This window comes from Cryptomeria japonica, chromosome 9 (genome assembly GCF_030272615.1).
Source record: "Cryptomeria japonica chromosome 9, Sugi_1.0, whole genome shotgun sequence".
Lineage (NCBI taxonomy): Eukaryota > Viridiplantae > Streptophyta > Pinopsida > Cupressales > Cupressaceae > Cryptomeria > Cryptomeria japonica.
The window spans coordinates 309,681,309-309,697,627 of NC_081413.1; the positions used below are offsets into that span (position 1 = coordinate 309,681,309).

The 16,319-nt window shown below is 34.2% G+C and overlaps 1 protein-coding gene across 2 annotated transcripts in view; it reads left to right on the top strand.

The window, feature by feature from the left end:
- Positions 1-16,319, top strand: part of LOC131079603 (photosynthetic NDH subunit of subcomplex B 3, chloroplastic) — a 114,653-nt gene that overhangs the window by 91,058 nt on the left and 7,276 nt on the right. For both annotated transcript variants that reach the window (XM_058017603.2, XM_058017604.2), the window contains 2 exons: positions 3,452-3,514; positions 3,850-3,912. In XM_058017603.2, the coding sequence (XP_057873586.2) occupies positions 3,452-3,514; positions 3,850-3,912 (126 nt within the window). The remainder of the gene's footprint in view (positions 1-3,451; positions 3,515-3,849; positions 3,913-16,319) is intronic.

Here is a 16,319-nt window from a genome sequence, read left to right on the forward strand (position 1 = left end):
ATGCATTCCAGTGAGTAGTAGTAATGGCTGCAATCACACCATCCATCTATGCTAAATCATCCTGATGCTCATTTGTGCTTATCTCCCCATCCATCTGCTCGTGTTGCTGATCATGAATTTGCCTCTCCTCCAATTCATCATCACTAAATTCTTTGAAGACCTCAATCCAGTGGGCCTTGCCCCCACTTTTACACTTACGTCCAAGTGCCTAAGGGTCATGATAGTCATAGAAAAGCCTCTTCCGTCTCAACTCATCCCTCGAATCACGAGGTTCTGCACCAATTGGCCTAGAAATCTCATCAACTAGTCTAGAATACTCTGGTTTCTTGTCCTTCCTCTACAGAAAATTCTGCATTAAGGGTCTTTGCAAAAACTTGCTAGGAAATCTAGCTTGTGGTGTGGATATTTCCGTGTTCCTTGCACACTTAATAGTCTCTTGCAAGGATCGTGTATCAAAAGCTTTGACCCAACCCTTGAGAGGTTTTGACTAACCCTCTATGAACCAAGAAGTCAAGCTCCTCTCGGTTGCATCAAAAACCATTACTGACAACTACTGAAACTCTGAAATGTATGCTTCAAGTGTCCCAATCTGTCTCAATTGAGGCAATTCTCTAGAGTGTGCCTCTGAATCCTTGTGTTCAAGCTGCTCAATCTCTCGGTTGCATCAAAAACCATTACTGACAACTATTGAAACTCTGAAATGTATGCTTCAAGTGTCCCAATCTGTCTCAATTGAGGCAATTCTCTAGAGTGTGCCTCTGAAATTCTGAATCCTTGTGGTCAAGCTGCTCAATCAATGTAGTGCAAAATTGATCATAAGAAACTATTCCACCTTGATCTTGTGTAACTAAACTATGATACCACCACTCATGTGCTGCTCTCTTACATCTGATTGATCAGAAATTGGATACTTACCTTGCCCTAAATCAGATATATGTCTTCAAAGCCCTAGCCGACCTTGCCAAAACCCCAAAAAGCCAATGCTAGGTCTGTCTGACTTGTACTTCATGTTATTATCTTCAATGATGCTCAGAAACATGAAGACACATTGCTGTAGATTATCCAAATCTGATCCCGATACTTTGAAACTCACTTTCAAAATGGTGTCCAAACCTAGTAAAGAATTGAAGCGCTGAAAATGATTTGCTAGGGCATCATAGATTAAAGCCATTTCACCGAAACACACGCTTCTGACTAGGGGGAGCCCATATGTCTCTTGGAAACTAGGGATACTCAAGGGTTTCAAACCTTAAGCCAAAGATTGCAGCGGCAATAGAGAAAAGACTGATTAACATAATGAGCTCCATAAGAACCCTAAAATGTTATATGATGACTCCCAAAAGAAAGATTTAACCTTAGTCATCGATCCATTGCCAATTCAATCCAATGCTCCAAATAAAATCCCTAAAAATGAGCCAATAGGCTCTGTGAAATCCCACACCCCGTTTATCTTTTTGGCACATGTTTAATAAAATCACTTAAAGTACATGTCTCTTAAGTCAAAAATTAAATTGGGGGAAAACTTAAGTCCTTAGGCTAAGAGTCGCTTAATTTACCTAAAAAGATGTGCCCGCAATTTAAAATCACTTAAGCTGCATAAAAAGACTTGTCCACAACTGAAGAATATAATAGAGAACAAGCCAAACACTCTTGGCACTTACCCAATGATGCTCTAAGTCCTCTTCGTCATGGGTAATCCAAGGAAAGGACAGTCAATTAAACGTTAAGCCTCATGGTTTGAGTTGGGGACATCACAGGAACAGAGCTGTCCCCATGCCAACAAGTGTTACTGAGCTCTTTCTCAACCTAGTTTCTGAAGATTTAGTTCTGTTCATTAAATGAATATGCAATCCTAGTTTTTTTTTTTCATCTTTGTTATACTATATATCTATAGTTTTCACTTTTGCTACATTATCTTAGTTTCTAATTAGTCATGGGCGGTAAAATGTATTTCTTCGAGAATTTTGCCTATAGGTCTCTCTCCTGTGGTTTTTGTAATGTCAAATTTTATCGATATAGTTTCACTTCAATCAAAAAAAGCTGAGAAGAAGAATGAGTGAAAATGAGAGAAAATTATTTTATGGAATAAGTTCTAGGGTTAGAAATGTTTTGGGGTAGTTCCTACCTTTCTCAATCTTGGGTTTCATAAGATGTTATTTTGAAGAAGTAGAAATGGATGATAACTTCTTGCAGGCCATAAACAGCTTTAATTGATAGCTTGAAATTTACCATTCCTTGAGAAATGGTTGTGCCCAAGACAGGGAACAGGGGGCTAGAAACATCTATTCCTGCTGCTTTTTTGTTTTACAAGTGCCTCTTGATGAGACAGGGCCAGTTTGCCATGTTGCTGATGACTATGGTTGGAAATATTTGTGTTTTCCCTCTTCTTGAAAATGTCTAAGCAATGTATCTGTTATAATACGAAAGATGTCAATGGAATGGCCATTGGCTTGGATAGATAATATTAAATCTGCCCAGATCTGGTTTGGTTTGGACTGTTTGATTTTGTCTTATTAGGTCTGGAAAATTTCAATTTCTATAGAAATTTGACTGATTTGTTTCTCAAACCTGGTAACTATGGATAATATGATGGTTGATTTTCATCCTTTGAAATCAAGCGACAAATCAATGAAATGATGTAATTTTTACAAAAAACATTTATGGTATAAAAACAATTGTAGATCTTCTAATTGAGCAAGTAGTGAAACATATTTATAGTAAAATGCTTGCTCCATTTTGTAGCTTTTTAATTACTTACCTAATCAATGAACACAAGTGTTCCTCAAATACAATGTACTTCGATCACCATGAAACATGAGTATGTTTTCAAAGAACTGTGTTTTTAAAGAACTATGACTTTGTGTTGAAATCTGCTTTTGAGGTCTGTCTGGCATTGAAAATTCTCTAGCAATGGCTTCTAATAAAATTATCGAGCATGTAATTTGCACTGTGGAGGTCTTTATACTGTATGTCTGGCTATTTGTGTATATTTCTTTTCTGCTATAGGAGTTTTTAAGTGTGTTAAGAGGGTGTATCTTAACAAAGATGTTGTATTAAGATTTTTTTGTCAGTAGGGACAAAACCTGAATATAGGATCCTTTGTTAATCATGTATTCTCTTATCAGCAGCATTTTGTAATCAAGTTTAAAAATTAGAATCAATAAATAATAAATATGGGGTAAAACTGTTTAGCATTCAGGGTTTTAAGGTTACCACAGTCCATATTGATAGAAAAGATTCTGGAAAAGACCCATGCCAAAGTATTCTGAAAAATGGACATTTGAGATCACACTACACAATCCATCATCAGGATGGAGATGTGCCATCCGAAAAATTGATGTCACTAAAGAATTTAATCATGTATTTCTCTGAGTTGTATGTTCAATTTGTAAGTTGGAATTTTATGTTATCGAAGGTTCATATTCAAAATGTTTCAATAATATTTCTGCAGATTTTACAAGGTGAAGAGCTATTAAATGAGCGGACAAGCACAGAGGAACGCTATCTAAAGAAGGTGTGCACATTTTTTCCTCTCTTCTAAATGTTTTAGTGGATTATGTAGAGCATTTATGGCACAATTGAATTGCATGCTATTCAGAGATTAAGAAAATCATATCTCTAGGTTGGTTCATATAAATTAAAATGTGGGAACAGGGAGATGAATGGTTTCATGCATTTTTGATTGATTGGCTTTTCATGTTTTTGTAACCATTCAAGATTTGTGGCTAATAACACACAAAATATATGCATCTATTCTACTATAATAAATTTAATGGATCTATAAATTGTTTTGAACAATCTATCTAATGTCTAATTTTCAAATTTTAACCATTTCAATTGCAAATGCAGAAACCAGAGACTTGGAGACTTGCTTGCCAAACTATTGTGGGGAATAAAGAGAATAGTGGGAAGGTCAGAACATTGTTATTTTAATTGTTTCTATTAGTGTAATCTTGTGATGTCAACTGATTACTGAGATTGGTACTGAATTAAAGGCATAATAGGTAATGTTCTTTCTTGAAGCTCCTACATAACTGACAAATTGTACTAACCCACGTCTAACCGTCTGAAGCTTAATGGCATTGACTTATATATTATATTTGTTGAATCCTCGATAAATAATATCTACTTAAATCCAATTTCTTGAATTTTGAATCAAAGATGAAGTTTCCTTAAGAGGTTTCTTGAATTTATTATGTTCTAAAGGTTTGCTGGTTGGTAATGCACACGTATGCACTTAGTTTGTCCATTCTTTTGGTGTAGAAAGTTATAATTTTGATTCTAAGTTTTATCATATAGTTTATAATCTGCCTGCCAAATTTTCAAACAAATCAAGGCTTAGCTGGCATATTCCTCTATTTTTGGAATGGAAAACATTGTTTAGAATATTTGGTGAGGGTGCATAGCTCCACACATACACAATTGGTATTTTATTGACATAAAGTACCAAATAATCATTAGGGGCTTGAGCATGCTAACACTTGAACCTATGCCATCTTGGTTCAATGTGTCTTCACATACCATTAGGTCAAAGTTTGGTGGGCTGTTACATTTTTTTCCTTGATTCTATATAGTCATCATTTAAAATATTGCCATTTTATAGTCAAGTATGACCTAGTTATTCTGACAATTAAGATTGTTCACTCGGTATAATATTGATCTATAAAATGGCTCGTTGAAATAGGATCAAGTGTTTAGTTTCTTCCATTTCCAGCTAGGATTTTGGACTAGAACAGAGCTTCAGTTTGGACTTGCATTTAGATCAGCTAAGGCTTGGGATGATCAAGAGCATCTTATGGATGGTAGAGGATAGGAATGTAGGCAAAGAAACAAGTTAAAATTAAAAGATGAAAAAACCACTAGTTTCCACTAGACTACAGTTTGGCAATCGTCAGTGGTGGTTTTGTGAGAATTAGTCTTCCAAGGGATGATTCAAACAAGCTATAGTTTCGCCACTGTTTCCTACTAACAAGTGGCAGTCTTGCCACCATCCTTAATAGTTAGTTACTGTTAATGCATTAGTAGCTTCTGCAAGATAAGGCTCTCCTAACTCATTAATCTCCTCTATTCTGTGATTAGTTTACTCATTCATGCTTTATGTTTATCAGACTATAACATTGGTCATAATTATGATATTGATATTGGATAATGATAGATTAGATTGACGACCTGCTTAACTATGTTAAGCATCAATCTAAATGCTATCGGGCTATTAACCTGATAGCATATTAATGTCGATTCATATCGGCATTAATATGCTATCGGGGTATTAACCCGATAGCATATAATGCTAACAGCTATCGTTATTGTTTACGTTATATTAATCCATTATTATATGCTTTAATACCGATTCATTATCGGGTATGTTTTATATCTGTAACAATTAACAAATGATACCGATTCATGATCGGATATGTTTATAAGCACTGTTACCATTAACAATGATACCAATTCATTATCGGGCATGTTTATAAGCACTGTTATCGTTAAATGATACCGATTCATTATCGGGTATGTTTATAGCACCGATTAGTTATGGATCGGTTGATGTTAGTAAGGGTCACGACCAAGTGACATCTTGGTCGGACATGTCTAAAAGACATGTCCGATCAAGGTGCCACTTGATCGTGGCCATCCTACTATTTATACATCATTCCAATCAAAGGAGATGACATTGAAATCGATACATGTTCATCCTCCTTACCTGCAGTAAAAGAAAGATAGCAATATTAGTGTTATAGGCATAATATCAAAATTAAAATACACCATCCTGCATATAACTTGTCCATTAAATTGGAAATTACAATACATTTACAGTTACAAGATGACTTCGTGCTGATATGCAATGGTTTTAGACAATTTGGACAAATATTGGAAGTTGAAGGGTTTGGATAGTTCAATTTGCATCCAAGCATAGAAAGCATGTTTTGGCAGTTCTAGAAGCATGCGAGGCCTACATAAAAGTGCCACAAAGCTCTCTTGGAAACCTTATGTTCATTTTTGTAGGTTTTGTGATTGTAGTGTAGGGTTTTTGAGGTTGCAATAATCCCTAAGTTGGACCTTTCCAATGTTACTTTCTGTTCAATGCTCCATTACAATAATATTTCCAAGTCATTAAAAAGTAAATAAATAATTACAAATGCCCCCCTCTCATATGAGCATCTCATTTTATCCATTCCATTAACTTTCAAAATGCTACTAATTAATTATCTGTAAACAATTAAGTTGAAACAAGATGACTAGGACTTGTAAGGTGAATAGCTCACCTAATCCCATCATTCTTCCATTTGATATTTACATTGCAAGAATATATAGAGAAACATAAAATGAATTTGTATATAGAAACATAAATTAAATGAAGTTCTTGGGAGAGAAAGGCCCATAACCTCCTTGTACAAAAAAAATCCATTTCTTATTACCTTAGAAAGCGAATCAAGAATATTCTCTAAAGTACCAACCTTTTCTATTTGGATTGTCTTATCCTCAACCATTTTATGAATCAAGTGACAATGAATAATAATATGTTAAGTACAATAATTTTACATTGGATTCTTTGCCAAGAAGATAACACTCTAATTGCCACAATTGATCCTAACCATCATCCTCCCAAAGCCAACCCTTGAACACAATATTTGTAGACACAATGCTTCCTTGTAGCCATGTACTTTGCTTCTCTAGTGGAAAAACAAAACTTTGCCTACTTACTCATTTAACTAACTTTACCTCCAAACAAAATAAACACATAACAACTTGTAGGTCTCTTGCTATCCAAATCGCTAGTCCAATTCACATCCATAGATCCCTGTACATCCAACAACTTGCACACATTATTAATACCATGATAACAAATCAAATAGTCGGAAGCCCCACACATATTTAAACACGTTTTACATAGGTCCAGTGCTCGCTACTAGGGTTAGACATAAACCTATTAAGAACTCCTACTGGTTGGGAAATATTGGGTATATCACACATGATAGCAATGCATACATCAAACCTCCTACACCACTCTAGCATATGAAACATTTGGCACATTTTCAAAATCATCATTAAACTTACGTACGGCATTGTTTCAAAGAAATTTTAGTACCATCTTTTTTTGCATATCTTTGCTAAATAACGTCAACATACTTTCTTTGATTTAATCAAAGCTTTATGTTAGCAGAATCTCTAGTGATTGCCATATCCAAAATGTATATTGTAGTGCTTTACCCTTCATATTTAATTTATTTGAAAGTTAAGTTTTAAGTTTCCTAATCATTCCCTTAGTTCAATCGAATGATATATTTCAACATATAAAGCAATTCTTAGCAAATGATTATCCATTTGTGTAATGTCCCCATTTTTTTAGCTATCTTGATTTGCAAGCTTGTGTCTAGTTCTTGTTTTCATCAAAACAACTTGGTGTTTGATGATGGGAACTTCAAGATTCTTGGAGGATGCAGGTTATGTTCTACAAGGATGTTTGTTGTTGACAGTGAATTCAGTTGGTCTTGACTCTTGAGGACTCCTATGTCATTTTCTAAAGTGAATTTTGGCTTCTGGTGTGTTCTTCAAGATTCTTGGAGAGAGTGTCTATTTATAAAAAGTTACTTGGTTGATCCCAATTTTCATTATTCATCGTCAGTATCATTTCAGTATAGTCAAATTTTGATTCCGAGGTTGTTTAGCAGTTTCTACAACTTGGGTGAATTATTGAGCTTTAATTTAATTATTTCACAAAGGTTGCTTAATTTTATAAAATAATTCAAAAACAACTTAGTGTAATAGCTTGTTGGAAAGGAATTTAAAGATTTAAATCATGGATTCTTGAAAAAGGGACCTTGCATATCAAATATAACTATTATTTCATAAAACGGTCTTTTGGAGCAAAAAAAGGGGGTTATTTTATTAAAAGTCAATTTAAAACTATATCTTTTGGAAAGATCGGCAGAAGAAGTATAAAAGGAGATTAAGATAGCTCATTTGCTCATGTGATTATATTATTTCCTATTGTGAAACCCTTGTGTTTCTATGAGATTGAATTTAGTTCATCTCAAACTTTTTGAGGACAAAAACCCTCTTAAAGAATATCACACATGGTGGTGAAAGATCTTCTTTGGTTGATTGTTGATAGACTCATCCTAAGTCTATGCTGGTGCTTCATTGTTGTGATTTCTAGATTTGTTTGGAAGGGGTTTATTTGCAAAATCCTTTGATGATTCAAAGAATAAAATATTTTGGAAGAAAAAGCACAGTTTGCTGGGTGAATGGTGTTGTTGATTTCAATCTGTTTGGATGCCATATCTTGTGTTGCATTCACTGGGCGAAAATGAACACTAACTTGGGCGAATAAGTGTTTCTTGGTGGTTGGTAGTGGAAGGTGGTCAGTAGTTTGTGGAGCTAGGCATAAGTTAGTATATAAATTTGGAGTTCTTAAATCTGTTGTTTCTGGTTGTCTTCATCAAAATAACACTAGACGTGGAGTTGCGAGAGTAGGTCAAAATTATTTTTGGTGTTTATCTCTGCTATAAGTGGCATACAAAGCTGGTTATCTGGGTGTCATTATCATCCCAATATGGGCAATTGGTCTGAGGGTCTACTGGAGGCGATTTGGAAGGGTTTATGCTTGGTGTAACCCTAACAAGGAGGACTTGAAAGACTATGTTGTTGGGCACTGGTCTTTGTACATTTGAACATGAGGAAAAGTATGCTGCTTGAGGCGTGATTTGCTGCTATAGCTGGGCCACTCAGAAATTTGTGTTTGGTGTGTGGGAGATTCAAGAGTATAGGAGGAATTGAATGTTGATATCTGCAGATTGAAGAGTGTATGAGTCTACTGTTATAATCAACAGATCTGAGTTAGGCATTGAAGACTGGAGTCACCTACAACTTAGCTATCTTAGGTGCATGTCAATGGTTATTCATGTTATCCTTGTTCACTAATATTTGTGTTTCTTCCAAGGTCAGATATTGTAGCATTTCAAGGTCAGAATTTATTTGCATTCATTCCCTGTAATCTATCATATGACAGTAATTATTACTTGAAGTTGCTGTAAACAAACATTCAGTCATGATTCTCTATATGAATGTCAAAGAATTGTTATGAATTTTATGTTCCAAATAAAATTGCAAATTTGAAACTACAATCGAAAACACCTTCTCACAACGTGCATGCAAACTATTTGTTAAAATGTTCATTGGGAAAAAGGTGCAAAAATTGGTGAAACAGTTGATAGGGGTTATTATAATCTATTTGTTATAAACACGATCAACTTTACTTCTAACAAAACCAAGCTCCAAAGCAAAAGCGTCAAACTTTTGGTACCACATTTGAGGTGTTTACTCTAAACCTTACAAAGATCTCTTTAACTTTTAAACCAGATTTTCCTTTCTTTTCACTAAAATTTTTTGGGCTGTTTCAATTAAATTTTCATTAAGATCTCCATGCAACAATGTAGCTCTAACATCCATTTGCTTCACTTTTAATCATATAATCAACAACAATAGAAAGAAGGATTCTAATGGAATTCAATTTAGGAACAAGAGAAAAAACTGTATCAAAATCTTTTCCCTCAACTTGGTAATAACCTTTTTGCATAAGTCTATGCATATACCTTTCCAATTTATCATCCACATTGAATTTATTTTCAAACACCCATTTGCATATAGAGAATTTCTTCCTTCAAGTAGTTCAACTAGATCCCAATTCTTTGTTTTACTCAAGGCCACTATTACGTCTTCCATGACTTTCTTTCAAGACTTGTTGTCTTTTTAAGAAAGAGCTTCCTTCACAATTGTAGATTCACCCCTAGTATTAGGAAAAAAATACACAATAGAAATATGGTGGGCTATATCTTTCATCTAGTTTCCAATACTTGGTGGACCTTCTCAAGTGTGGAGTAAAAGTTTCTTCATGTTTCTTTGAACTATCTTCCGAATAGTCTTCATTCTCGCCTACCTCTCATCCAATTTGTTCTTTGTTAGGTGCATTTTCTTGCTTTTATTTTTTAATCTCAAAATCTACCATATTTACTTTTATTTGGTTGTTCCACATCAGATAAAACACTAAGATCCTTGAAAGTCACACTTTTATGTTAAAAGGATTCCAAGGCATATAATCTTTAATGTTTTTATCATAACCAACGAAAATACACTTTTCAATTTTAAAATTCAAACTAAGTTGTTTTTCTTCAGGCAAATGAATATACGTCTCAATCAAATACTCAAATCTATGAAACAAATGACTTTTCATTTGTCTATATCTCATATGGTGTCTTATCAACTAGTGTAGAAGTGAATTTTGTTTACGAAGTACCAAGCAATACTTATAGTTTTAGCCCCAAAAAAGTATTCAAGCTTAACACCACTCAACATATTTCGAGCTTTAGCCACCAATGTTTTGTTTATTGTTTTTGGAATTTATTTTGTTGTAGCATATATGAAGTAGTTTTATGTCTCACAATATGTGCATATATCTACATAAATCAAGAGTCTTTAGAGCGATATTTGATCTTAATATTTTTATCTTCCTATCCATTTGTTTTTATTTTACAAGAACCTTAAAATCCTCAAACTTACAAAATACTTGATTTGTGTGTTAGAAAATAAATACAAGTATATCTAGAGCAGTCATCAATCAATAAAGGAAACATAATATTGAGACATATATCAATTGGAGGTACATCCCCAACCCAAACACATTAGTATGCATATCTTCAAATTTTCTTGTTGTTGTAGTGCTACTAGAATGAAACTTCTCACCATTCTATTTACCAACATGCAATGCTCATATAAATAGAAGGCAATAGAATAGTCCAACAAATCATCTATTGGGTCCCTACCCCTCCTTGAGTTGGGTTTGGGTGGTTGTTGATTTGTAAGGTTTTGTTGTTGCAAATGTATTATTGATAGTCTCTGACTATGTAAAGGGTCGACGCCCTAGTCATCGCTGCTTTTTTAATAAAAAACAAATCATCAATTATATTTTCATTAGTTAATGATTTGATACATTCTTCACTAGTGTGGACCAATATGTGGTGCCAAAATATACATTAATTAAAATTTTCAATCACATTGGTAGAGTTATAAAAAGGGGATGCATCTAGCATAAAAAAGGTTTCACACCATGTACGCTTAGCCAACACCAAGTTTCCTTTAGCTAGCTTGCAACCATTCTTATCAAAGTGACATGCCCACTAGCATCATCCATCTTAGAAACAAAAATATAAATAATGTGCAATGCATCATAAACTCTACCATCACTAGAAATGAGTTTTACCTTTCCGTGGTCAATGATCTTTTGAGAATTTTTGTCACCCGGAAATACCTCACCCCCATCATATTTCCTATATTTTAAATGCTAGACCTTATGATGAGTGATGGAATGAGGCACTTGAAACACTCACCTATGAGTCATTGCTAGCAATGTTAACACATGCAAAAAAAGAAGTGCATCACCACTAACATAATCATTCGAGGATTTTTAATAGAGGAGTCACAATCTTTATTTTTCCTCTTCTTAATCTACACTCTTGAAGTAGCCCTTTTTGTATGGATTGAACATTTTAATTTATTTTTACTAGGAGATATAGATTTATCCTTAAGTTAAGATATTGTTGTATCCCCTTTATCCTTACCCTTATTTTCTCTAGGTTCACCTCAAACAAAGAATGCATCTTTAGAACATCCATCTATGGATTTTCTTCTCAATTCGTTGAATGTTGTGACAAGAACATCCAAGTTAGGATCTGCAACACTACCAATAATTGTAACCTTAAGATTTTTCCATGATTCAAATAGAGAACAAAGTAAATAAGAGAATTATCCTCTTTGTCCAATTATTATCAATTGGCCCTAGCTGAGTCATAATCAAATAAAAATCATTTAAATGATTTGCAATTGAGTCTTCATCCCTTATTTTCAATGAATACAAATTCCTTTTTAGATAGAGTTTATTTGTGTGGCTCATTTTTTTGATATTTATCACTTATTCTTTCCCACAAGTTAAATACAATAGCTTCTTTGGAAATATTTTGTAATATCCCAAGCTTTTAACTAACATTAATGGGAAAAAATGACAAACAATTTTTTTGCTATATAAGAGTAGCATACAAGTCACAATGCACTCCTTGCACAAGATGCCATGAAACCAAACAATTCATTTGTCATGTACAACAATGCATTGAGCATGGTGACATCAACGGAAAACTATTCATGGTATATGGTCACCATGGAAAACACAATTAATGAGGCAAGGAGTAGTGTAGGTTACCAGAACCCTAAAAAACACCCATAAAACCCCAACTTGGACTTCAAAATATGAGATGTTGCAAAATGCAACTTGTATTATGAACCTTGAGGTTTAAAATGAGGTTGTTGTGGGTGTGGGTGTGGGAAACTTGCACCTAGTCCTCATCTCATAAATTGTGCTTGCCGTGTTGACCCTGTACTATGAATTGTTTAATTTTTCAATTGATGTCACCATGCTTAGTGCATTGGTGTGGGTTGCAAGTGCATAATTATTTGCTTTTGTGGCACCCTGTTCATGAAGGAGTGCCTTGTGCCTTGTATGCTACTCTTATATCAAGAAAAAAAATGTTCATCCTATTTTTAGCCATTAACGTCTTGGACAAAGGCTTGGGGAGTTACACATTCAAAAGAATATAATTAGAAAGGTACAAGTTGATAGTGCCCCTTGCACCTTTTTTTATGATGTTTATTACAAATTTCATCTATTATATCAACAAGCATTTCACTTTGTCACTACTCTCCATTGATTTGTCTTCTTCAAGAGATCCTCCATTTTTTGCTTCCCAAGGTCAAAATTTGTACCATTGAACTTCTCAATGTCTGTTTTGGATGTGCATGCCACAATTCTTACCGTATAGATTTGATTTTCAATAAATTACCAAATGCTTCCACTTCAACCAAACAAGGTTCCAATACCAAATGTAGAGAAGCTAGGATTAATGGCCATAATAAAACATTCATCTTAGAAATGAAATCTAATTAAACCCTTGCAATGAAATATAAATAAGAAACACTATAATATAATACAAACCACAAGATTAATGAGGACAACATTATGTGTGGGAAAACTCTTTTGGGTAAAAAATATCACTAAAGGGAGCACAAATTTTGTAGTAATCTCAAGCAAATAAAACATCAATATACCTAGCTCCTATCCTCAATCAAATAACATTTTGATCGTGTAACTTTCCTCTAACTTGCATGATACGACCTCCATTCTAAGCCCTCAACATATAGGCTTAAGGGGGTGATAGAGGAAATTCCTTCCACTTTATCAATAATCTTTTTGTAAGTTTTTATTCCATCTTATACAAAAATGTTCTTTTTTTGGTGCCTTTTGTCATCACCATATATTATCATTATCTCATCAATTCTTTGGGGTTTTGTTTGTTTGTTAAATTATGGACCTTTGAGGATAAATCTTTAATGTAAACAAATCACACTTAAACAAAGCTAGAGAAATGATTCATACATTACACTTGAAGGAGTTAATATTCACAAATATTCATCATCATAATTTAGTATACAAGTGCTACAAGGTCTTGGAAATAGTTTTTATGGCCTCTTTGTTGTTTAGAGTGACATATAGATCTTATTACTATAAAAATGACCGCTTTTACAATTGAAGTGCAAGTTGAAGAATGGGAGACCTATTGCTCTTCTTAATTGGGATTAAATTGGGATATGTATAGCTAACTTTTGGCTAGCATAATCTTTAATTGAGTCAATTATGGGCATAAGTGTAATTATAGTATGCCGAGTTGGCCTCATTGGGATTAGGATGCTATAATATTTGAAGGATGCCTTCATATCAGAGGTGGTGAGTAGTAGCTAATCATCATATTGAGATTTTTTTTTTTATTGAAGACTTTTGGAGGTTTGCCCCCTTGAAGTGACTTATTATTATCAAGTACTGTCAACATATTTCCTATTATATTATTATCTTATGCAAGTAATTTCATTACAAATGGTATTAGATTGTGATCTTAGCATTTGAAAGGCAATAAACAAGGTGATTTTTTATTTAGGAGGTTAGATAGCGAAGCATATATCTCTTTCAATTTGGCAAATTTCCCCACAATTTTGAGGGTTAATCAAAGACATATTGAGGCTACTACAAAATAGATTTGAGATCCTTTGAAGTGTTCAGGAGTTCTTGCAAAATTAGAGTTTTCATCAAATTCAATCCCAAGATTGCAAATAACTGAATTTTTATGAGCTTTTTTTTAGGGAAAATGAGCACTTGGTAGAGGCAAGTCACAACTTATTTTGATTTGTTTTGAGCAAGTTATTGTCAAATATATTTGGGGGGCATAATGGACTAAAAACTAGAGGTTGAGGCGAGAAGTCCTACACAACAAACAAAACTCTTAGCAAAGAGGAAACAAATTTATAGTTAGAATTAGGTGGAACTTCATCTTTGATGTGGTCTTTAGCAGATGAAGACATGTGCTAGTTGGAAGAAGGCATGCATAACATGCAATCTAAATGAAAGGGAAAGATGATTGGCACAAGTTTTGAAAAAGGACAATGGGAAAGTGAAAATTTGTATTTTCAAAAATCTAGAAGGCATGCATAATAAGCAATCTAAACTAAAGGGAGAGATGACTAGCACCATCTTTTAAATGAAAGGACAATGGGAAAGGGGGAATTTGTATTTTAAATAATCTATCCTACAAACATCATTCTCACAACCAAATGAACAACCTCATAACCCACTCACTTTCAATGCTTTGGTCAATCAAAGTGGATCATCCCCAGTCAATCATGATCCAAATGCTAAGACTTATTCTTGATCTTAGAACATGTTATTGAATGTGGATATGTATAAGTTCAAATGCAAGGACCCACCTAGATCAATCAAATAATTTTGTTTTTGTTTTTGTGATGTACATTAGATCCCGAGTGGGTAGAAGGTGATAAGGGCTTCTTTGTATTTGGAAGATGAGCAATTCATTTGGCATTGATGGTTGTGTTTTTAAAGAAAGAGAAAGGCTCTCAATGCCATCTCATTAGTTTATAGAGGAGCTACAAATGCACTATGGTGACATTGTGACAAAGAATTACTTTAGCGAATTGGCAAACCTATGACACATTAGGTTAGTCAAGGATTATACTCATCAATTATAGAACCTATCCTTGCAAGTGGAGACAATTATGGAAGATAACTTGAATGACCTTTCTCTTGGTGGAAACAAGGATTATATTCAACATTAGGTATACATGTTTAATTTGCTTAATGTGTTTGATTCTATTATTATGGTATGTACAATGTAGGGGAAAGATTCTTGTGTAGGATGAGAGAGGAATTACTAATAAAAAGGATGGGAGGGCTCCTACAACATAATACCCTTCTCCATAGAGGTACATGTAGCTCCTTCAAAATCCAAACTTTAGAATTGCATGTCATAATCATAGATAGAGGTACACACACCATCATACCCTACATCAACTTTAGAATTTTTCATGTCATGCTTATAGATACATGTACATGTTGTTTAGAAAATGTTAAAAGTATTAAACTCATTATGGGAGACTACATGCTAAATAATCCTAATGCATTAGATGCTTTCACACATAGATTTGACCTCTATTACAATCATATCAACCATTACAAACTTCCATGGAGATATACCATTATAGATTATGTGTCCTTCCTACACTATGGAAGATACATTCCTTTATCTATAACACAAGCATTTAGTGTTTGATGGCTTATAATTGCCTATGAACCTTTCTTTCCTAGAAAATTGATTCAACAACCAACGCTTTGAATCTAAAATGAGTTGGCATTGATAGTTTTTTCTTCCAAATATCTAGTCGTTCGACGGGATCTCAAGTGAGTGTGTCATTTGTGGATGTGGCTTATGTGAGCCTTGCATTTTGAATAATTGTAGGTGTATTTGGGTGGTAGGAACTTCAATAGCTCTCATTAATGACAACACAGTTTGCATGCCTAAGTAATTTGCTCTTCATGTGAAACTATGCTAGTTTGCTTAAATAAACGCATATGGGGTAGGAGGAGACAATTTGGTGCTTGTAGGTTTGAACTAGGCATGGATGCAGTGATGGGTGAGTTGTGGAGGTATATGAAATGACTTGTCAAGGGTTTCAGGAGTATGGCAATCCGTAGTGTGAAATTGAGACATTTGGGTGCTTAGTGAGGGTTTGAGTCTAGGAGAGACTAAAGATCTTCTGCGTGGGAGGCCAAGAGAAAAAGTGGTTCAAGAACCAAGAGGAAGGAGGAAATCAGAATGGGACATTAGATTAGAGGGGGAGTTTGAGAGAAGATTAGGGGGAGGAACCAC